Here is a 23484-nt window from a genome sequence, read left to right as displayed (position 1 = left end):
CTTGGTAGTATGCCAAACTATTACTGATAACTACCTTCTACGTGATTACCACTTACTATGAAATTGCTAGGTAATACGGGCCCAAAAAATAAAGCGTTACTGAAGTTGTTTGATGTTCCCCCGTGGTAACCTGGCATGCCAGATGGATGTGTTTCACACATCCATCTGGTAAACCACTGATAGACAGCGTTTGGGAAAGGGCGGAGCCTTTGAAAAAAAATTCTGAGAGTGATTGGATGAATCTGTCACATCTTTGCGGGCCAATCAGAGCAACAAAACACGTGACGTAGCCGCTACCAAGGAGTAAATCCATAGAGAACTGCACAACGCGAACCATGGTGGCTGTAGACATGTCAGTACTCGACTTTTGTCATTTTTGAAAAGAAAACAATTCAGTGCTGTTCTTTGTTCTTCTTCAAATGAAGAAATGTCAAGTTCTGATAAAACTGGCACTTTAGCAGCATCCACGCTAATCTCTTCTGCCATAATTGCACCTAAATGTCTGTAAGAGTGTGCTGGAGCCAATCTAGACCTGTTCTAATCCTCTTTTTTTCAAGTGTTTTGGGATTACTTTGTGAATTGGTGAAATACCTATTTGATTGATTATAGACTGATTGTTGATAATGCAAACCTACACCTACCAACATCTCCACAATTTAAATCCCTGGCCTGCTGATTTTAGTGCTGTATACAATAAATGATGATGACTGTAAAATACACTGCTCAAAGAGATAAAGGGAACACTGAAATAACACATCCCAGATCTTGATGAATGAAATATTCCAGTTCAAAACCTTCAATCATTACAAAGTGGAATGCGTTGAGAACAAAATAACAATTCACGATCAGTGAAAACCAAAATCATTAACCCATGGAGGACTGGATTCAGAATCATACTCAAAATAAAAGTGGAAAAAATCAGATCACAGGCTGACTTCTGTGAAATTCCTCAAGACAGCTCAAAAAGAGGCGCAGTAGTGTAGCATCAGTACCTTCGTCATGCAGGTACTGCTGTCACACTCTAGCCACATGAGGCTGACATTGTCATGCATCAGAAGGAACCCGGGCCCACTGCATCAACATATGGTCTGACAATGGGTCTGAGGCCCTCATCCCAGTACCTAATGGCAGTCAGGGTACCTCTGGCTAGCACATGGAGGTCTGCGCAGCCTTCTAAGGATATGCCTCCCCAGACCATCACTGAACCACCGCCAAACCGGTCATGCTGGAGGATGTTGCAAGCATCAGAACGTTCTCCAAGGTGTCTCCACACTCTCTCATGTCTGTCACATGTGCTCAGTGTGAACCTGCTCTCATCTGTGAAGAGCACGATCTGGCTGCATGGTGCTGGGCCGTGAGCACAGGTTCCGCTTGTGGACGTGAGGCCCTCATACCACCCTCATGGAGTCTGTTTCTGACAGTTTGAGCAGAAACATGCACATTAGTGGCCTGCTGGACGTCATTTTGTAGGTCTCTGGCAGGTCTCCACCTGTTCCTGCTGCTGGGTTGTTGCCCTCCCACGGCCCCCTCCACGTCTCCTGGTGTACTGGCCTGTCTCCTGGTATCTCCTCCATGCTCTTGACAGTGTGCTGGGAGACACAGCAAACCTTGCCACGGCATGCATAGATGTGCCGTCCTGGATGAGCTGCACTACCTGAGCAACTTCTGTGGGTTGCAGATACCGCCTCGTGCTACTAGTGGTGAGGGCACTGGAAAAAATGCAATAGTAACCAAACAGCTGCCAGAAAGGATGAGGAGAGGGGGATGTTCTGTGGCCACCACCTGCAAAACCATTCCTTTAAAGAGGTTGTCTTGCTAATTGCCTCTCCTTTCCACGTGTTGTCTGTCCCATTTGCACAACAGCAGGTGAAACTGATTCACAATCAACATTACTTCCTAACTGGACAGGTTGATATCCCGGAAGTGTGTTTTTCTTAGAATTACATTGTGATCCTTTTATTTTTTGAGCAGTGTAAGTATTACCATGTCACAAGAGCATTACATTTGTTTAAATTGAACCCTTAAAGGTGGACATTTGAAGCTGAGCAGTGTCACTGACAGAGAAGAATAGCCTGATAGCTTTGGTTGTTCTCTCATAAAAGCAGCTTTATTGTAACTCCTGTCTTTCACTGGCTTTCACCAACCCCATCTTTGTATAAAACATCCATAGTTGGTTCACCATTACCTCGGTCCTGTTTAGCATCTGCAGCCATAGAGATATGGTAGGTGGTTTTGTTTTTGCACAGCTCATGGTTGTGCTATTTTTGGCAATAAATAAAAGTCTGCAACTCTGACTGGTGCTGTATAATTACAGTGGATCTGTGGGGACAATCAATAACAAGCTGTCAATTCCTTATTCCTCCAAAACCCCTGAGCTACAAGGCATAATTGGCATTTTCTTTCATAATAATTATCACTCCGTTCTTTGGTAGCCAGATTGTTTTTTTCAATTACATTTTAACTACACAACAAAGAAAAGACCAAATTAAAACACAATTCAAACACATCAGAAGAGAAAACGACTACACAACACGAGGACAGAGCCACAGATGACAGACTAGATTACACTGTGTTCCCAAGCTTGCTGAAGAAATCGTCACCACGCTTTGTAAAGGTTTCTGCTTGTCCTTATAAGATTCAGATATGAAGGTCTGTGTCCATAGATGCAGCTTTTACATCCACTTCAGTACAAAACTTTGCAGCATCTCCAGTGTGAACATAAACTGCGCTCACAGTGCTCAGGGAAAGACAGAAAAAGTTTTGAAACAACGCTATGCTTATTAATGTCACTTCTACCTCCATTATAATCACCAATCAAAATCAAGGACAGGACTTATGACCAGTTATATCAACAATAATGATGCAGGAAAAAATGATCTATATTGCAGTTGATATTACTCTTACACTTAATAAAACTGGACTGCCACTGTACTGCACACTGTTATTTGAAAATCATATGTCGATCATCACAGGAGTTGAGAGTAGTGGTGTTTAAGCAAAACAAGGCAGGGGGGCCTCCCATTAATGTTTGCCTGGTGCCTCCAAATCACTAAAACCACCCCTGGCCAAACTGTTTAAATGGGCCACCACTGGGTTTTTATGTACACTTAAGCTGAAAAACATGTTTTTAGCATTGAATTTTTTGGAACAATTAACTGTGGAAATCGATGAAACAGAGGCCAAACTATTCAGCCCTGCCAATACTTCATTACTCTGTTTTATTCAAATGAAAACTGGGACAACAGGATAGTACCATCATACAACCGCTTAGTTATCCCTGCACAGTAAATACAGCCACCCATCAAATCTCTTCCTCCTGCATGTAAGACAGATTTTTATTAAAACTGAAGATGTCAAGATAACCCTTAGACCCAAAGAAGCTTCTTTAGGGCCTTGAGAGAACATATATATCACTTTTCACAGTCTGAGCACTCCTCTTTATTATTAATAGTCCCATTTTCACGTGTAAAGGCGGTAAAAATCCCTTCAGGCTTTTTACTCTGCAGTTTTTCTTTTGATGAGACACTCAAGAAACTATATGAAATATGAAATGCATATGCAGAGAAGAATAAAGCATGAGAAAATATTGGACATATATAAAATAAATGGATCCAAAGAAACATTATATATTCATTTGTATTAGATAAATGAATTACAGATGCATAAGCCTGATGAATACAAACCATAAAAGTTAGAACTTGTCTTACATATCCAACGTGAGTTTAAGGCTTCAGAGTAATTTTTTAACAACCATTTCAGATTAAATATATATATATTTTTTTTTTGTTTCCAAATGTATGACATGTTTTCAATTATTCTGGTCTTCGTTAAGTTTTTAGGCATAAAATACCCCAGGCATTTATTTGCCATTTCTTTTGCACATTTCATAGTTCATCAAGCTCATTTTATGCACTTTTAATACATTAGCATCATTATTTTCCTTTCATGGCATTTATAACCCCACAGATTATAGATGAGTATTGCATTTGAAAAAAGTTATAAGGGTCAATCCCATTTCTACCCCTTAGCCCTTATCTCAGCCCTTCCCCTTGGTTTTGTGCGCTGACGTCAGGTGAAGGGGGTCCCAATTCTCTTCTGAATCGAGGGCTAGGGCTAAGGACCAAGGGCTACATAGCCCTTGAAACGAAAGTTTTTCAGGACCACACTTGAAGGGGTATGATGAAATAATCAGGCTAAATTCTGAATTCAGGACTTTGAAACATTTTATGGATTACTTTCCCGGTGTGGTTAGAGTGCTCAATCATCCCTTCACTCTTGATCACAGAAGAGCTACAGATTTAATCTCAGTTTTTTTTTAATGAAGGGAACCCCCGGTCTAATTATGTTTATTTAATCATAATACTCTCCAGACCAAACTCATTCACTGATTGCCCAGGCTAGCTACTTGATGCTCATTATCTCCTGCTTCACTCTCTTCAGACTCATGATGTACCTCCGCTGTCACACACCTCTCCTCTTCTTTCACCTGTTGCTGCTGCAGGATCTACAGCAGTGTTGCATGGTATACCAACATTTTGGTATTTTTTTAGTAATTTTTATTTAAAACATCAACTTTAACCCAGGACTATCCACAGGAAGTTTATTAAGGCAGCAATGTGCTCCTCTCTCTCTCTTCAGAAATCAAACTAGATCCTCCAGCAATGATATTCACCCTCTGCTACAAACTTAAACCAATAATAATTCACCGAAGTCATCATAAAGATTCTATGAGATCTTTTTAAACAGAGGTTTTAGTGTTTTGTGAATGGGAATGTACAGTTGGAATATATGGAAATAAATACTTAAATAAAATATATAATGAAAAAAAAACAAAACAATAATAAAAAAATACATAAAAGAAAAAAATTGATAAATAAAACAACAACATAATAAAATAATAATTAAAGGATAACAGAGAATAAATAAATAAAATAATAAATATATAAATATATAAAATAAGAAATTGTAAATTAAATTAACACTGCATTAGGGAAGAGCAAACTACAGTGCTTTGTAAATGGAAATTTATAGTTGGAATAAATGGAAATAAATAAATTAAATATTTAAAAAAGAAAAAATAAATTAATAAGACAAAATAATACATAATAGATAACATATAATGAACAATAATAAATAAATAAAATAAAATGTAAATGAAATCAACACTGCATCAGGGATGTGCAAATGACTGTTTTGTAAATGGATGTATTTGTCTAATAAGGACTGTTTTCATTTTGGCAGTTTTTTTTATGTAGTTGTAGTCATTAGATGGGGGGGTTCGGCTGCTCTGAGGTTGTCAAAATTAGATTTGTAAATATTAAGTAAAATCATGATAAAGCAGTTAATAAACAGTTTATACAATGGTCTTTTGGTAAGAAAAACCCTGTGAAGAGCCATTTTTTTTTAGGGTTTTATCAATGAAGAAATTAAGTCTTTTCTTTAAGTCTAACCCCTTCATATTTTATATTTTTATTTGCCTCTTAATACTTTTATTGTTCCTCTCGGTTAGTTGTTTTGCACCAAACACTACGTCAAGTTCCTTGAATGTGAAAATGTTCTTGGCAATAAAATTCTGTTTCTGGTGAATATAAAAGTCAAACACTCATATTAATGCACACTTACCTTGATTACTTTTAAATATACTGATGAAACATACTGACATACCTTGAATGTTCTCCAATCAATCACAGGGCTGACATATAGAAACAACCAGGCATGCTCACACTCACACACACAAACTTTAGAGTCACCACTTAATGTAATGAGTGTGTCTTTGGTATGTGGGAGGAAGCCAGAGTACATGGAGTGAACACACACATGCACAAGGACAACATGCAAACTCCACACAGAAAGGTCCAGGAACCTTCTTGTTCTGAGTGATACCATATAATTATCTGTAATCTAACATAAAGAACAGATGCATGTACCCTCTTAGCCTATTTAACCAAAATATATAAAAAAAAAAGTAATGATGACTTCAACGACCTACACACAGAATTACGACCACTGTAAGATACTATGGAAACGTTAAAGGTCACAGATTGTCCCCTCATGATGTCATGTGGGGAGTTAGCCCTGCCCCCAGGTCCAGTTGGCCCTCCCTGCTTGGAAGAAAGTTCTGCCCTCCTCTCCACATCCATTAGGCCACATCCATTCCTTGAGAGGGGCGGAGTCAGGGGCGGAGTCAGACAGATAATCAACATTAAAAGCCACCCAGAAAGAACTCGTTCTGAACAGGGCTGAAACTGAGGGGTTTTTAGACATGCAAAAATCCAATACTGGAGTGATTTTCAGCAACAAACTTCACAGGCATGTTTTGGGGACCTCTGAGACCAATAAAAACTTCTCTTAAAAGGGTCAAATATGTGACCTTTAACGCTACACATGCTAAAGTCTTACAAAGTACAACCCAGTAATCAAAGATTATTATATAAATATTTCTATTGTTCATGGGTGTAACTGCGTTTGCCTTTTGTTATGGTGTCATATTGGCAACTCAGTTTTACATTTTTCATGGCAGCTTTTGTCATGGTTTCTTCATTTTTATGATTTATTGATTATGAAATTGACTCACAAGTCACAGTGAGTGAGAAGGAGGGCCGCTAGTCGCCCACCTCATCCATAGCAATTTATTTCTGCACATTTAGAGCAGCTTGCATGTGCCTATAAAAACCCTAACTGGTAGATGAATAAAACCATCTCGGTATCATTAATGTATCAAAGAAATATCTCTAAAATAAGCCGAAAGGATGTGGGATTAGAAAAGGAAACAGTCTTGACTCATTTCCATTAAGAGGCTCAGACAAAAATCATATCCAGGCGCAGCTTCAAAGACAAGGATCTGTGTCAGTCAGCGTGATTGTATCAAAGAGGAAAACTTCACCTTGTGTGCAGAGAACACACTGATCAGGAAGTGTATATCTGACGCTCGCACTTTGTTGCAATAAAACTATTGGATTATGTATGTGCCTTAAAGAAATACTGTATTCTGTGCCTTTTATTTAGAGTGGCAGGAGGTCATGTTGGGGTGGCAAGCCACATTAAGAACAGCTTTTATCATTACAGAAAAAAGCTACATTTTATAGCACAAAACATAAAGTGAGTGTCTGAAAGGCCTACTTTTAGTTGTTGACGGTCTAGAAAGGCCTGTCTGTCTGGGAGGCTTGTTCAGACTGATGTAGTGTCTCTTAAAATAGTAGCCATCTTATCAGAGAAGCTTATAAAGGACAGAATCACATCATCAACCCCGGGAGGTTTTCTCTGTCTTCTGATTACTAAACAAAAGCTCCACAAAGGAAAACTTATTCCATATACAAGGGCACAACCTTGAACCGGTTCCATCAACAATATCACTAATGAGTTTATTATAAATATTGCTGCGGTAATACGTAGTTCTTCAAGACTCACCGATCTTTTGGAGTGCATGCAGCTGGGTCTCCTGGCGCTGTAGGAGTAGTAATTTAACGTTGCGTACTCCATCAGAGCAGCGAAGACAAACAGGAAGCAGACGGTGACGAAAAGGTCCATGGCGGTGACATAAGACACTCTGGGTAGAGACGTCCGTGCCACGCTGCTGAGTGTGGTCATGGTCAGCACTGTCGTTATACCTGAGAGGAAAAAGAAAGGACAAAGTCGACACGTGGTCTGCTCTGTGTGAGAATGGAAATACCCACGGCAGCTTTCTGATTAGTTCTAACTTATTTCTAATTCTTAGCTCTATGGTAAAGACAAGTAAGAAAAAGTTATTTTTCAAGTCTTCTGACTGGATAAGATTGAGTTTACTCAAAAAAAGAGGTGTCTCCCTTTAGTGGGGAGTGTCCTTCAAAGGACAGGCTTGATAGATTCAGCCTTTTTTAGGCTGCCTAGAGTCAGACTGGTCAGAAATGAGACAGTCTGGTCTTTAGAGGATTCTCCATTTGCATCACCAGCTGTCCCTGTCCTTACCCCGTCTATTCTAAGTGCCGTCCTTGTTGGCTAACAGCTGCACCAGAACAAGCTGATGTTAAGTACTCTGATTATTGTCACCAAACATATCCATCCATTAGTATTGATTTATGAAGACCAGACCACTATTTTCAATCTTCATGAAAGAGAAAAGAAACTTTAAAAGAAAACAATAAAATGTGATACAAAAAAAGGTCTGTCAAATTCTATTTTTTCCTTTAACTGCAAATCTTTTAAAGGTTATTTTTCTATTATTATTTCATTTTTTGCACCAACAGCGCCAGGATCAGGGCTTGAATCTTCAGCCTGCACATTCAGTACCACAGCCTCTAGATATGGGTGCCTGCTCTACCAACTGAGCCAAACCTGCCAGCACAATAGTGAATTTTATGATAGCAAAACACTATTCATCACAATATTAAAATTCAATTATTTTGCATTTCAAAACAATAGTTTAAGGGTCATATTGAAAATTGTGACGCAATTTTAATCAGTGTCTTACTTTATGATTCCAACCAAGTCAAAACATGTGTTTATGACACAGACTTTTAGATTTATTATTTAGTGGAAACAAGTGCTGCACTGCTGGAAATTATTTTGTATCCATCCCCTGACTTTTACTTTTCAAAAACTTTTTTCTGAGTTGCTTGGAGTGTTCTTTTGTCTTCATGGAGTAATGGCTGCCAGGCAATCAGCCAGACAATTTCACCCATTTTTGCCTCTTTTTAACCCTTTTTCCCACTTTTTTTGGACAACTTTTGACCTCTTTTTTCTACATTTTTTTGCAAACTTTTTTGCTAAATGTGGCCGATTTCTGCCACTTCATTTTGCAACTTTCAACCCATGTTGTTATCAAATTTTTAGCCACAATAAAACAGGTTTTGCTTCCATTTGCCCTATTCTATTTCCTGATGATAGATTTAACTGAACTCTCATGGATGTTCAGTGACTTGCAGTTTTTTTTTGTCCATCCCCGACTTCTATTTTTCAATAACCTTTTCTCTGAGTTGCTTGGAGTGTTCTTTTGTCTTCATAGTGTAATGGTAGACAGGAATACTGCTGAACCAGTGACTGGACCTTCCAGACACAGGTGTCTTTATACTACAATTACTTAAGACACATTCACTGCACTCAGGTGATCCCCATTTCATTAATTGTGAGACTGCTGGCACTGATTGGCTGGACCTTTGTTGAATTCAGTCAGTCACTTTAAAGGGGGTGAATTTTTATGCACTCACTTATTTTACATTAGATGTTTTTGTTTAATTGACATTACTATGTAGAAATCTGTAGAATCATTATATTGGCCATGTTTTATTTATAATATCAATAACAGAGTTAAACAGCCAAGGAGGTCAATACCACTTACAGGCTCTGTACATGTGACGATTGCAGAACTTTTCCAAACCAATCAAAAAGTGTTTTTGACGTGGATTGCGTCAATTATCCAAAAGAAGACAGAGGAATTTCTAAACCCTCAGAGTTGGACAGACTTCAAAGTTAATCTGTCTGAGGTTCAGGAACACAAATATGAGCTCTTCTTCCTCGGCGCTGAAGCCGGTAGAAACATCCAAACCTCCCATCCCTTCATTAATCACATTTAAAATCCTCCCAGTCATTACAATGAAGGAGACTGGGGGAAATCATTTCAAAGGGGGGTTTTTACATTCTTTCTTTCTGGACTTCTCTACCTCAGACTGCTGCAGCCTCTTACTTTTTTGAGCTTTGAACAAACTTGAGAGAGAATTTCTGCATGAACAATGAGGGAACCTGACTACACCTGTGAGGGTAACTTTGAGAAATACCTTTTATTCTTTCTCTCCATGATGATTTATTTTATTCACACAAAGATCCTGGACATCTGTCAATGAATGATTCTTTATTGTCAGCTCTGTTAAAGCCATCAGGGGCTCTTAATCAAAACTAGTGCTGTTTATTGATTGCAAAAATTAATCAAGTTAATCACATCACTATGCTGTGATTAATCATGATTAATCACAGCATTTCTTTAGTTTTAGTAATTTTAAGATTTTTAAACGTTCTTATTATCAAGTGTTTATTTTCATCATATTAACTTTACGTACAGCATTTTAAAAGCGCTTTGTACTAAAAAATGTATTATTATTAATATTATAATTATCTATAAATTAACATTTAAAATACTATCATTTACTTGTACTTTTGTTTGAGAGACATTAGTACAAATATGGTGTTTAAATGAAGAAATATTAAAAAAACTACAGTTTTTAAACTTATTTGTGGTTTGTAAAAAAGAGTGTGTTAATTCACTATATTTACAATATAGTAATATATGTAAACTGCAAACAAGCCCAGAAGATAAACACATCAGGTACAAAATAACTTGTGCTGTAAAGTGAATGATCAGGTGAGCTGTTACCCCGAGGTAGATGAAGTTGCTGACTGATGTCCTGTGGTTTATCGTCAGTGTAATAAATGTAGCTTGGGCCAGCTGCTCCACTTTAGTTGCCTTTTTAGCTGTCAAACAGTTCACGGATTCTTGTGACAGTAGTTATCGTAGGTGTTCTGTGGTACAGGTCATCAGAGGTGACCCGAATGATGTCTTGAAGCCCCTTATCATCAACGATTTTGATGGTCCGCAGTCTCTGGCGACCCATTAGCAATTGCATTAGTTAGCTTAGATGTTGTCGTTTTGGGGACAAATCCAGGTCTGCTGGACTGTATCAGTGTAGCTTGACATTATGGCTTGATCCCGTGTTGTTGTTAGTGTCTTTGCTAACATTAGCAGCATTAGCTTACACGGCTTGATCCTGTGTTGTTGTTAGCATCTTTGCTAACATTAGCAACATTAGCTATCATGGCTTGATCTCGTGTTGTTGTTAGCAATAACAATAACAATAAGACAAAAAGACAATAACAAAAGACAATAACAATAACAAAAGATGCCAAGGAGAGACGTGCTACTCAGCTCAGCCCACCTTCACTGATTACTTCTTGTTTGAAATCAGACGCAAACGCCCCCCGTAAAGTTTATTTCCTGAGTAGTAAACCATTCTAAATTCATGGAAAATTTTACATAATTAAGGAGTACGACTGTTTAAAGCTGTTTTTTTGCTGTAAGAAATACGAGAATGCTTTTCAGGTCACTTGCAGGGCAAACCAGGGAGGCTAGATTTAACAACTTTTCTCCATAATTATGTGAAATTCAAATGAAAACAGTGATTTATTTCAGCAAAAACACCTCATGGAGTAATGGGATATTCTATTCAAAACTAGAAGTAAACAGCAGAGGTTGGTGGAGATTAGTAGTGTGTCTACATTGCTTGGAAATGTCTAGTGGGGCCACAATATAAGGGAGTTGGGAGCATGAGGGGGTGGAGTTAAAGGGGGTCAGTATTAAACATTTCAGCTTTTAACCATTCCCTTTTGCTATTCTAACTTACTTTTTAATCAGTAGAACATCCTTTTTCCATGCTTGAGAATTTGTATTTACCAGATCCTTTTTTTTTTTTTTTTTTTTTTTTTTTAAAACAAAGAAGATTTCTAATCCAACAGGAAGCAGGACTTCCTACAGAATTGGCTGGGCCCCTGAAAACCCCAGAGAATGGGTCCTCCCCAGTTGTGATTTATTGGTGATATTAACGCATGTATGTTACATCAATGGCATTTGTGCTAACATCCTGGCTAACGGTTACCTTATTTTGCAGCTGAGAAGTGTGTCCAGCTGTTATAGAGCTCTGATGTTGGAATTATTTAATTATATCAAATGGAATTACTTTTGAACAAATTTCACTACCTTTTACACCCTATTTTGCCATATTTCATCACATTTTTGGTCCACTTTGCCATTATGAAACTAATATCTGCTGTTTTTTGCCATGTTGCCACTTTGAAATTTTTTTTTGCTACTTTTAGCTTAATTTTGCCACTTCTTTTAGCCACCTTAAGCAATTTCCCCCTTTTTGCCTTATTTTGCCACATTGTGCCCATTTATGCTCTATTTTTGCAGATTTTTTTACCCCTTCTTTATCATTGCTTGTAGCTTTTTTGTCACTTTTTGCCCATTTAGTAAATTTTTTTTTGCCACTTCAACCCATTTTGCCACTTTTAACCCATTTTTTAGACACACAAAAAACAATTATTTAATAAACCCTCCACAACATTCTGCTGCGTGGGGAAACACCAGAAAAAACCAAGCAAGCCATGGGAAATGAATGATTGCCAATTAGGAAAAAGATAATTGGAGGGGAAGCACAACAAACACAGCCACTGCATTGATAGTAAAGTGTACGGTTAGATGGACTGTTGGAAGAGAAACTTGTTGATTTGTGGCACCAACACGGGTGTTTATGCAATGCGTCCTGTAAAACATATCACAGTAGAAGTGACAAGGAGAGGAGTTGGACTTAAAACTGTACTACAGTGGACGTAGCAGGAAGCTAACAGCTAGCTACTTTATTACTCTAATATCCTGTTTGAGGGCGCAAGATTTGGCATTTTAAGAGTTGGGACTCTAGTTGTTGGTGAATGACTGTGTTAGTGTGTGGTGTGCTGGGTTGGTTTTGTTGATGAACACCAGAGTCCAAGCTCCTGAAACTCCAAATCTTAGAAACAATAAAATAAATAAAATCACAAGTTTTATTTTCTAAAGAAGACGAAGATTTTTGAAAGTCTTTTACTGTCAGGCTTTAGATGTAGAAAGTAGGGCTGGCTGCAGAAAATCTTTCTAACCTTAGCATTCACAGTAGAGGAAGATAGGGCGGTTTTAGTGCCAGATTCTCTTGGATTTACTTCAAGGAGATGTATCTTCCTTTCATCCAGCTGTTTTATTTTCAGTTAAGTAACCTTAAGAGACTGACATTTTCACTGTAACTATCAGCAGATGTTGACGTCACTCAGATTGAGAGACGTGAGGAAAACCTCTTAATCTCTAGTATGATCTCATCCTCTCCTCTCTCTCTCATCTCCTCTAGCTTGACTTCAGTGTTAAAGAGATGCCTACAAGACAAAAAAACACACATCTGTGACTGTTTCACTGAAGTTCCCATGGTAACAAGCTGGCCCCGTCTATTTCAGGCAGACATCTCACACGTTTCCTTTAGCCTCTGCTTGCCACAGTGATTACATTTAACTGCCTGCTGCTGATGCTGTGGCACAGATATCAGAGTTTTGGCTCACACTGTAAGATTCAGCAGCAGGTTTGAAGTGAAGAAAAACTCTCTGAAGCGCGTGTGAGAACTTACCAAGCTAAATTAGTCCTGTAACTACCTGTTAGTAAGACTCAAACTGAAGCTGAAAGGTATGACTCACACCGGCCTTTTTCTACACCTGAAGAGCTTTATCCTTCCTCCCACACTGCTCCTGTGCTCCTACAATCACACCATTCATTATCACCTTTCTTTGCTTTGGATTTATATGAAAGTGATCCTGGTCCTTTAAATCTAAGCTGACAGATTAATAATACTCCTTACAATACAAAAACTAGCTAGTTCACATGGTGGCAGTCAGATACATAATCCAAAGCTAAAGGATCACACATTCACTGCTAGACCGTAGCTATTCTCTAGAATAGGTTTAAAGTTCATCGACTTGTTCATAAATATATCAATGTCTTTGCTTACATCATCACAGAAATTACTGCTGTTTAAAACTTATCAGTACAATCCTATTTTATAGCATATAGTGACCTTGGCCATTTCATAGTAAGCTGCTGGAGCTGAGTGCAAGTTTCACTTTTGTGTGTCAAAATGTGTAGACAATAAGACGATAAGAGAAATTTTTAACCTTGAACTTACCATATTCCATGTATCATATTGTATTTATTTTATTGCATAGTGTGATGCAATCTAGTATCATGTTGAAAGGTATGGTATGGCATAGTGTGGTTTAGCATGGCATGGCATGGTATGGCTTGGCTTGGTTTGGCATGGTATGCCATGGCAAGGTATGGTAGTCTATCATTTACCTCCAGGCAATGGAGTTCTGTGGAATTCTTTCTTCCCATATTTTATGTTTTTTAATGTTTCACTACACTCTACAAACTTTACAGAAATGTATTATTAGTTTAGTTTTAAACTTTAATAATCTTAATTGTCTTATTTTTCTTGGGCTCTTTAATCCATGTAAAGCTTTTTGATATAAAGCTCTTTATAGATAAGCGTTTTATGATTATGATTTTAATTTTTACTTTGTGCGAGAAAACTTTGAGCTTGAGAATTGCATAAAAGGTGCTGTATCAAAAAGGTTGGATCAATTGTCTTTAACATGAGTTGGTGATGCAGAGACCCTGAGAGACTGGAAAAAAACAGTTCAAACAAATATTTAACTTCTACAAATTCATTTCCCTGACTAAAGACTTGAGCATAGACAACTCATCCACAGCAAACTGTCATATGGATAAATAAAACAAAGACAAAATTTAAAATGAAAAGGCCTGAAATTAATTACCTTGATGCAAATTGGTCCACAGGACTGCACAACAACAAACAGAGAGCATGAACAAAAGAGTTAAAAACAGAAAACAAAACAGAAAAAGCAGATGAAGTGAATCAAATTTATCAAACAAACAAGAATCCACACAGTAAAGACAGCTGCACAGAAAGATGGAGCAAAACATAATCAAAGTGTGCAAATAAAAAGCTCAAAGGGACAACTTTGAGATGGTGCAGTCTTTTCAAACGTCTCTACAGCTGAAGTTCAAGACTTGTTTCAAAGTACCTAAAGCTGTTCTAGCTGGTGTGGCGTCTTTCTTGATCCAGAAGGAGACCCAAGAGAGGACCACGGTGAGGATGCAGGGGATGTAGGTCTGGATGGTGAAGTAACCCATTCTCCTGCTCAGGTCGAAGTACACCGTCATCACCACATAGTCACCTGGGAGTGCAAATGTACGGCATAGCAGGAGGTCAAACAAAAAGAGAAGATAAATTTATGTTCCACTTGGTTCTGTCCAGTGTGCTATGATTTAGAACAGTAAAACCTGATCTTGCTGTGTTTCTACAGCTAATGCTATCCAAAAACTCGCTGAGTGTGACAGAAAATCTGTCTCTTTTTAGAGATCTGGACCATTTGGCTCAGCTCAGTAATATGAGTCAGATGTTTGGCTCCCTAACGGCTTTTCATTTGGTCACAGTTTGACTTTTTTAATGTGGAATAACTCCAAAAATGTAGAGAAGACAACAGGTGCTCCACCGGGAGCTAGCTGTTCACATCAGAACTGTTTAGTAGAACAGATTGGTTTGTAAATCATTACTTAGTTGCTTACCCTCCAAGCCTTGTTTAGTTGAGAGTATATCAGCGTTTCCATTAAAGCATGTTTATGACAAAAGAGGGTGAAAAACTCTTAAAATGGGCACAGCTAGCTTTGAAGCTCAGTACAGGACTCCTCAAGACTCTTGTCTCCCTTCAGTCCCTAAAACCACTTTTCAAACACACTCATCCACAGTCAGCTTGAACCCTCACCAAATGGAACTGAGCTTTAGGATTGATATACTCTGATTCAGGTCCCTTAAGCAGTTTGTTCTGAAGTGTTTGGCTTGAGAATGTGATGAGGGAAAGGGTCACTAGTTGTGTGGGCCTGCTAGTGGAGTGATTAGCTCAGAATTAGCCACAGCTGCACAGAAATGGACAGCATTCCTTTATTAAAACAAGCGCAGTGAGCAACACTAAAGCTTTTCATGATGGAAAAGATGTTTTCGCTCAACGGTCTGTTTCAGCATGGCTTTCGATCATGATGGTGGGGTTGTCAGGTATATCCAGGACCTGCTGCAGTGTTAGCTCAGATGTCACTGTAGGACCTCCACAGTTTACTCAGAACTGGACCACATTTCCTGTTAAAACCAGAGCAGAGACCCACACCAAAAGCTTGTCTTGGCAGAGAAGACATTTTTGCACATCTCTTGTAGTGATGTATCCCCTACCTGCACAGAAGAGCACAGAATAACATGAGGATATTTTCTCCTCACCATACTCAAGGCCTGTGGCTGACTCGATGTGTCTGTGCCGGTGCATTTGTTTCTGTATACGACTTTTAACCAATCAGATGTGCTAGAAGACAAGCAGGAGGATGTCGTTGCTCAGGGCTTTGTCTCCACTCACACAGAGGGAGAGAGACAGAGGAGAAAATGTTGCTATATAAATTTATGTAACCAGTTACAATAAATTAGGTAAAAAAAATAATAATAGTAAAAAAATAACAATGAAAGAACCACTCTGCCAGAACACACATTTCAGACAGGCTTTTCAACAGGCGTCCCAGATAGTTGTGGTCAGCCATATACTAGGTTTTCACCTCTTATTTAAGCACCGATGGCGCTATATGACAAATGTAGAATCTTTTCATGTGTTATGGTAATATGGTCCTGGCAAAACCAGCACTCTTCCAAGGGCTGGTCGCCAGGCCATACTGAGTGATCTAGGAAGATGGGCCTTACTAAGAGAGGTGACCAAGAACCCGATGGTCACTGTGACTGAACTCCAGAGATCCTGTGTGGAGATGGGACAAAGTTCCAGAAGGAAGGCCATCACTGCAGCCCTCCACTGATCTGGGCTTTATGGCAGACTGGCAAGACAGAAGTCTCTCCTCGGTGCAAAAAACATAAAAGCCTACCTTGGAGTTTGCAGAAAAGCTCCTTAAGGACTCTCAGACTATGAGAAACAAGATTCTCTGGTCTGATGAAACCAAGATTGAACTGGTTGGGTTCAATTCTAGACATTATGTGGAGGAAACTAGGCCTCACTTATCATCTGCCAAAAACCATCCCAACAGTGAAGCATGGTGGTGGCAGCATCATGCTGTGGGGGTGTTCTTAAGCAGCAGAGATGGGGAGATCTGAATGGAGCACAGCAGACATCCTCAATAAAAACATATTCTGCAGTGCTCAGGACCTCAGACTGGGCAGAATTTTCACTTTCCAACACTGCAATGAAGCATCAAAGTGCAACATAACAAAAATCATAAAAGTGGAGGGGCCCTGAATACTTTCTGAATGCACGATAGATTCATGTTACAATAAGGTTTATAAAGTAGTTCAAAGAAAATAAATGTTGAGGCTAAAAGTAAAGACTAAAATATCACAACTTTTAATTGACTAAAAGTGGACTAAAAGGATTTTTATTTACAAAAACTATACTTAAACTTTTTAGAGTGAAAAAAGCTCATATGTGACATACTGTAAACTAAAAGGCATTTAAATCTAGAGACAAAAAATAAGACTGAATTTAAAATAGCTGCCACACTTAACACTAAACTGCACCCTGTAAATTGGAATAAATTGAAAATACAAAGTACGTAAATACTTTCAGTAGGAGTCTCAATCTAAACTAGAAGAGCACTCAGAGAGCGCAGACCTCCGTCATTAACCCTATCTCCCAATAGTGAATAGTCCTTTAAAAAATTCCTGGCTCCGTCCCCATGTGCCCCCCACCACGGCATTTGCTGATTACTCCCTCCCCGGTGGGGTGGAAACACAGTGAGGCAAAGCATTGGCTTCGCTATGGATGGACTGTCATGGTGGAAGCATTGCCTGCTGGTGCCAACAGATGCACTGATAGTCTCACCCATGGTCTCACTGGATGACTGGAAGTCATGGTAGAGGGTGAATATTCCTCTATTCCTCCCAGCATTGTGAGTATTCTCACTACAATTCGCTGTCTTTCTCTCTGTTACACTTCGACTCATCTCCTCGACCGGGCGTGTGTATTTCAAACTCTATGAACTCCAAAACTTTGAATAGAAACACTTCCAAAATGCTGCTGGGATTGAAGTTACTCATGTCCGCCATCTCCTGGTGTGAAGTGGTAACAGCGCAGAGCTCCGCCATTAGCCCTATCTCCCAATAGGACAGAATCCTTAAAAAAATTCCTGGATCCAGACAGTGATCCAGAACACTCCCAAAATCTAATCAGTTCTTCCTGATGCCATTTCTGACATTTCCTGAAAATGTCATGAAAATCTGTCCACAACTTTTTGAGTTATGTTGCTAACAAACTAATAAACAAACTTACAAACTAACAAACCCACCCAATCACATAACCTCCTTGGTGGAGGTAACAAATGATGACAGGTAGTTTTGAATTGAATACTCCAACTTAATCTTTTGGGAATAAGCTGTATTGTAAACTTTCAATTTTCAAATAATGATGGAGAAAAGCTCTTACAAGTGCCCTTCCTGGTTCGTGCTGCAAGAGACACCAGAATGCTTTGCAAGTAGCTTGCAGAAAGGGCACTCTAAACAGGGTTTCTCCCTCATTATGTTACAATGTTACAATGTCATTTAGCAGACGCTTTTCTCCAAAGCGACGTACATTTGAGAGCAAGAACAACACAAGCAATGATCAAGACAAGAAGAAACAACATCAGTAAGTGCCATCAAGTGCTTCAGGTCCAATTGGACGCAAGTGCTGCCATGTAGAGTTTAAGGCAGAGTACCTAAAATATACGTTGTTTATGGAGTTTTTTTTGTTTTGTTTTGTTTTGTTTTGTTTTGTTTTGTTTTGTTTTGTTTTGTTTTGTTTTGTTTTGTTTTGGAAACAAAATTATGTGGAATTCATCAATGAAATGAAAACACTGGCTTACTGTTTAGTAAAAATGAGGTATGGAGAGCTTTTTATTGTTGAATAGAGTCCTCTTTTTCAGACAAGAAGTCTCAGTCATCGTGTTTTGTTATTCTTTTGGTTAAAAATTTACTGTACAGACAACATGTTTAAATCCTGTAAAAACTGTCTTTAAACATATTAGAGCTTTCATTTGTTCTATTATTTTTAATCTAAATTAATAACAACGATATAGTGTCATTTAGCTTCAGTTTGTCCTTCACTCCTTGTTTGTTCCTATGTCTGATTTGTATATTCAGAGGTGACATTTTAATTATCCAGGAACACATTTATCAGCTATTAAAAGTGTGATTATACCTGCTACAAAACAGAAAGCGTAGGTGTTTAAAAGCAGCAGGTGTTAAAAGGAGTGTGGGGTGTCCAGGTTCACGAGAAAATCAGAAATGCAAATTATGTGAAACACTTCTATAAATATATGAGCTGAGTCAGCTTTATGCAGCTTCCTCCTGATTTCTCTCTGCAGCTGATAACTCAGATTTAAACTCGTGTGAAATTTAATTGGACTATAAAGCTGTTTGATATAAAGTGTGATAGTCTTAAAGTGGATATACAGCATGCATGTTTCTTTCCATAGCCTATAATCCTGGAATCCACTTCACTTATGCTTCCATAAACTTAACCTTTAACTTGTGTTAGAGGTTGCTCATGTGAGCTTTTAAGAATTATCAGAACTAGTTTAAGACACAGACAAACCAGGAATATCAGCACATCAAACAAAAGTGAACTCTTAAGAATTAAAACTTTGACTTAATTCACATCAGAGATCTGATTTATGACTCCATGTAGAGGATGACATTCTTTCTGGAGCTCAATAGTAAAGTCTTTGAATTATGAATCTATTCAGTGCAGACAGTGTGAAAAAAGAAAAGAGTTGTCATTTAGAGTAAACTTAAGTGGTTAAAACAGGATTGGATGCAGAGGTTGAAAGTGACAGATGGAGAAGGAAAGCAGTAGACGGATGTATTTGTGACATTCTGTTTTTGATGGGATTACATGAGCGATCATTGGACAGCGAGTGGTTTGACTAATGGATTTGTCTGTTTATCTTGGAATTGATTTGGTGGTCTCGACAGAGGCTTAATCATTTTTTCATTTACACACGTTTCAGTTGTGGCAAGTAGAAATACAAGTGCTGGAGGCGAGGACTCCAAGGATATTTACTTATCATATTCATTACTTCAGATTTAGTGGCTGCTAGTGGAGCAAATATTTTCAGAAATCTTGTCTTTTGTAAAATTCATGTAAATGTGAGTTTTTTTTCTTTAAACCTTTTTGGATTTAATTCAGATTTTAAAGTCGGGCTGTCAGATGATTCATTTGAATTTCACTGGTTCACTGTGATTAATCAGGGTTAAAAAAGCAATATATGAAATTCCAACATCAATAAAATATGACATGCACAGACCAGCTATCAATCTATGCCAATCTCCACTTTTTGCTTCTTGTTTTTAATTGAGGACTCTGTTCAATAAAAATGGCACCCTTACTTCCTAAACAGAAAACTGGCATTTTGATTTAATTCATAAACTTCTCACAATGAGTGAGAAATGCACTTAAAAGTGCAGCTTTACATCCATGTTGGAAATGGACCAAGAGTGTACATAATTGTGTTTTGTTTTGTATCATATAATTTTGTAGCATTCTTTAATCTAACAGTGCCATATCAAATGGCACTGTCATTTTTCATTTGATGTCATTTCATGTGACTTTCTATGGTATACTGTAGTTTTGTTTTGTCTTGATTCATATTACTTTCTTTTGAATTATTTGATTTCTTTTCATTTAATTCTGTTTCATTCAGTGTCCCAAGTGACTGTAGCATAAAGACACCTGTGTCTGTAAGGTCCAGTCACTGGTTAGTCAGTATTCCTGGCTACCATTACACAATGAAGACAAAAGAACACTCCAAGCAACTCAGACAAAAGGTTGTTGAAAAGTATAAGTCAGGGGATGGATGCAAAAAAACATCAAGGCACTGAACATCCCCCAGAGTTCAGTAAAATCCATCGTCAAAAAAAGGAAGGAATATGGCACATGTGTAAATCTGCCTAGATCAGGCCGTCCTCACAAACTGAGTGACCGTGCAAGAAGAAGACTAGTGAGAGAGGCCACCAAGACACCTATGACTACTCTGAAGGAGTTACGAGGTTCAGCAGCTGAGATGGGAGAGACTCTGCATACAACATCTGTTACCCTGGTTCTTCATAGTCAAAGCTTTCTGTGAGAGCGGCAAAGAGAAGGGCACTGTTGAGGAGAAGTCATGAAATCTTGACATGAGCTCACCGAAAGATATGTGGGAGACTCCATGGTCAAGTGGGAGAAAGTTCTTTGGTTTGATGAGAACAAAATGGTGCTTTTTGGCCATCAGTCAAGACGCTATGATTGTTGGACGCCAAACACTGCACATCACCACAAACACAGCATGCTGGTGGTGGCAGCATCATGCTGTGGGGATGCTTCTTGGCTGCCAGCCCTGAAAGGCTTGCAAATGTAGAGGGTAAAATGAATGTGGCAAAATATAGAAAGATCATAGAGGACTTATTCTTATTCAGTCTGCAGAAGAGTTATTTTCCAGAAAACACTGACCCGAAGTAAACAGTGAAAGCTACACAGAAGTAGTTTAAAGACAACAAAGCAACAAATTTATAGTACCTTTTTTATTGTATGATAAAATTCTGTCATTTTGTCTAGTTTTTTATATTTCCTTTCATATCATATTTTGTCAAGTAGTTTAAGATCATATCATTACTGATTTTATTATTATTATCAAGTATTTTTCTGAATGCAAAAATGTCCTACACTTAAAAAAACATTAAAGCAGACATCCTACCTGTTGTGGTCTTTATTATGTCCGTAGTGTTTCTCAGGCCCATAAAATCAAACTGGTAGAGACGCCACGACTTCTGGTCCGCCGCCTTCACAGAGTTCTTCCTCCACTTGTAAATCATTTCGTCTCGAGGGTATCCATCTGCAATTACACAGAGCATGTGTGTGTGACCCTGGGCGCTACATGGCACATCCTAATGATGGATATCGAGGTGCAGACAGACCTAAGGCCACTGAGAGCAACATTAGTCTTGTGCTGGAGGCTGTTTAATGAAAAGATGGTCTGGAATGAAGACAGAAGGCAGAGAGAAAGTGGATTAAACGAAGGCTTTGGTTCAATAACCCACTGAATCCATCTTGATGTTGAGCCTGACCTTCGCATGATGTGCACATAGCCTGGGAGTGTTTTTGAGATCGATCATGTGAGGTTAATGACAGGTTAATGATTCCAGCCTTGCACCAGTCCGACTCACGGCTGTCTTAAACAGACACATAATCATTTTATGGAGGAAATCTAACAAATTCATGATCGAGCCAGATAGCCACGTGATGTAACAGGCTGTCAGTAAACACAAACATTAACCAGGAAGATGTCACATAAACTGCTAATTGTTTTCAAACATGCCTGATGAATGGATTTCATTAACATTTCCCACAGTTCCTCTCATTACCTGGTAATGATGTCATTAAAGATTCAGCGATCGCTATTCGAATTCTAATTGTTCATAAAAAAAAAGAAGCTTATCAGAGAAAACTGCTTGTTACACAAATAAACGACATGACTGTCAATGCCAAAACTTGTTTCCCAGGTTTATGATGCAATTATAAACAAACAATATTGGGCAGACAAAACACATTATTATACTCTGTATTGCCCGAGGCAGACTTCATGTCAGAAGCACATTACTATCGCCTGATCCAGCAGACGCGGGGTTATGGAGCCTGCTGGCTATAAAAAATCTAGTGTTTTGTCCTTGTAGTGTGTCATAGTGAAGGACAATCAAGACAGCATGCTGGATGCTTCAAAACCACACTAAATATGTTTGATTACATCCCCAATTCCAAAAAAGTTGGGGCGCCCTGTAAAAACTCAAACCCAACATTTTATTTACAATAGAGCATTGGAGACATTTTACCATTTCACAAACAAAGTAGCTAATGAATTTGATAGTGCTTACACATTTCAAAAAAGTAGGGACAGTGCAATAAAGGCTGGTAATTAAGTGAAAACTAGCCAGAGAATTTTGCAGCTAATCAACAGATCAGTAACATGACTAGGTATAAAAGAAGCATTTCAGAGAGTAACTGTGTCTACAAATTTTTGAACAAGTTCAGAAAAATATCCCTCAATGCTAAATTCTACAACAGGGGTCATCAACTTTATTTGTGTAAGGGCCATCTTTTGCCTTGACGGATGCTTTAAGGGGCCAGACTTTCATCCATCCAATGGCGTGCACAGATAGACACTAGGTGGTGCTATAGCACCTGCCCGTTGCCCTCTGGACTAAGCAAGTGCCCTTTTAAAAATTTGTTTGTTTTTTTTGTTGTTTTTTTGTGTTTTACATTGTACTGTATGTGGCCCATGTTGACATGATCATCTATAAATGCTCGACGATTAAAAGCGTGTGATAATAATGCCCTCCTCCCCATCCTCCTCTGCACACACCTCTCTTCCTTCGTCAACATTAACGCACAGAGCGGACACAAACGGAGGCGCATTGCACAGTGCACAGTTGCAGCCTACACAACCCTCCTCCCCCGCCCCACCAGCCAGCCAGGTAACGCATAAATGAATCGAATGTATTGTTTGCCCCCTAAGCCTCAGTTGCCAAGCAGCTCTGTGCTCTCCTGGATAAAAGCATTCACCAGCAGCAAGGAGGAAGAGAAAGATGAATATGACAGGTCAGAGTCAAGACCAGAGTCATGTTAACTGTTTAGGGCCTTTAAAAGCTCAGATTTTAAAGTGGAACTGTTCCTCTCATTTTTATTGAAATATCTTAAAAACTGTCCCCATTTTATTTTAACTACACAAAGTGGTTTGATGGTACTAAATCAGGCATGAAGCTATGTTAGCAAATTATATTATTTTGTACCAACCATAAGTTATTTCTATGTTACAGGACT

At 38.5% G+C, this 23484-nt stretch overlaps 1 protein-coding gene across 1 annotated transcript in view; it reads right to left on the bottom strand.

The window, feature by feature from the left end:
• LOC121512402 (gamma-aminobutyric acid receptor subunit gamma-3) overlaps positions 1-23484 on the bottom strand; it is a 135591-nt gene that overhangs the window by 1286 nt on the left and 110821 nt on the right. The window contains exons 6-9 of the mRNA XM_041791659.1: positions 21365-21502; positions 14641-14793; positions 14371-14394; positions 7408-7607 (exon numbers count right to left, since the gene is read on the bottom strand). Coding sequence (XP_041647593.1) covers positions 7408-7607; positions 14371-14394; positions 14641-14793; positions 21365-21502 — 515 coding nt within the window. The remainder of the gene's footprint in view (positions 1-7407; positions 7608-14370; positions 14395-14640; positions 14794-21364; positions 21503-23484) is intronic.

The sequence above is a fragment of the Cheilinus undulatus genome, linkage group 7 (assembly GCF_018320785.1).
Source record: "Cheilinus undulatus linkage group 7, ASM1832078v1, whole genome shotgun sequence".
In the NCBI taxonomy this organism is placed as follows: domain Eukaryota; kingdom Metazoa; phylum Chordata; class Actinopteri; order Labriformes; family Labridae; genus Cheilinus; species Cheilinus undulatus.
Note: the sequence above shows the minus strand (reverse complement) of the source record. Positions and strands in the feature narration are given on the sequence as shown.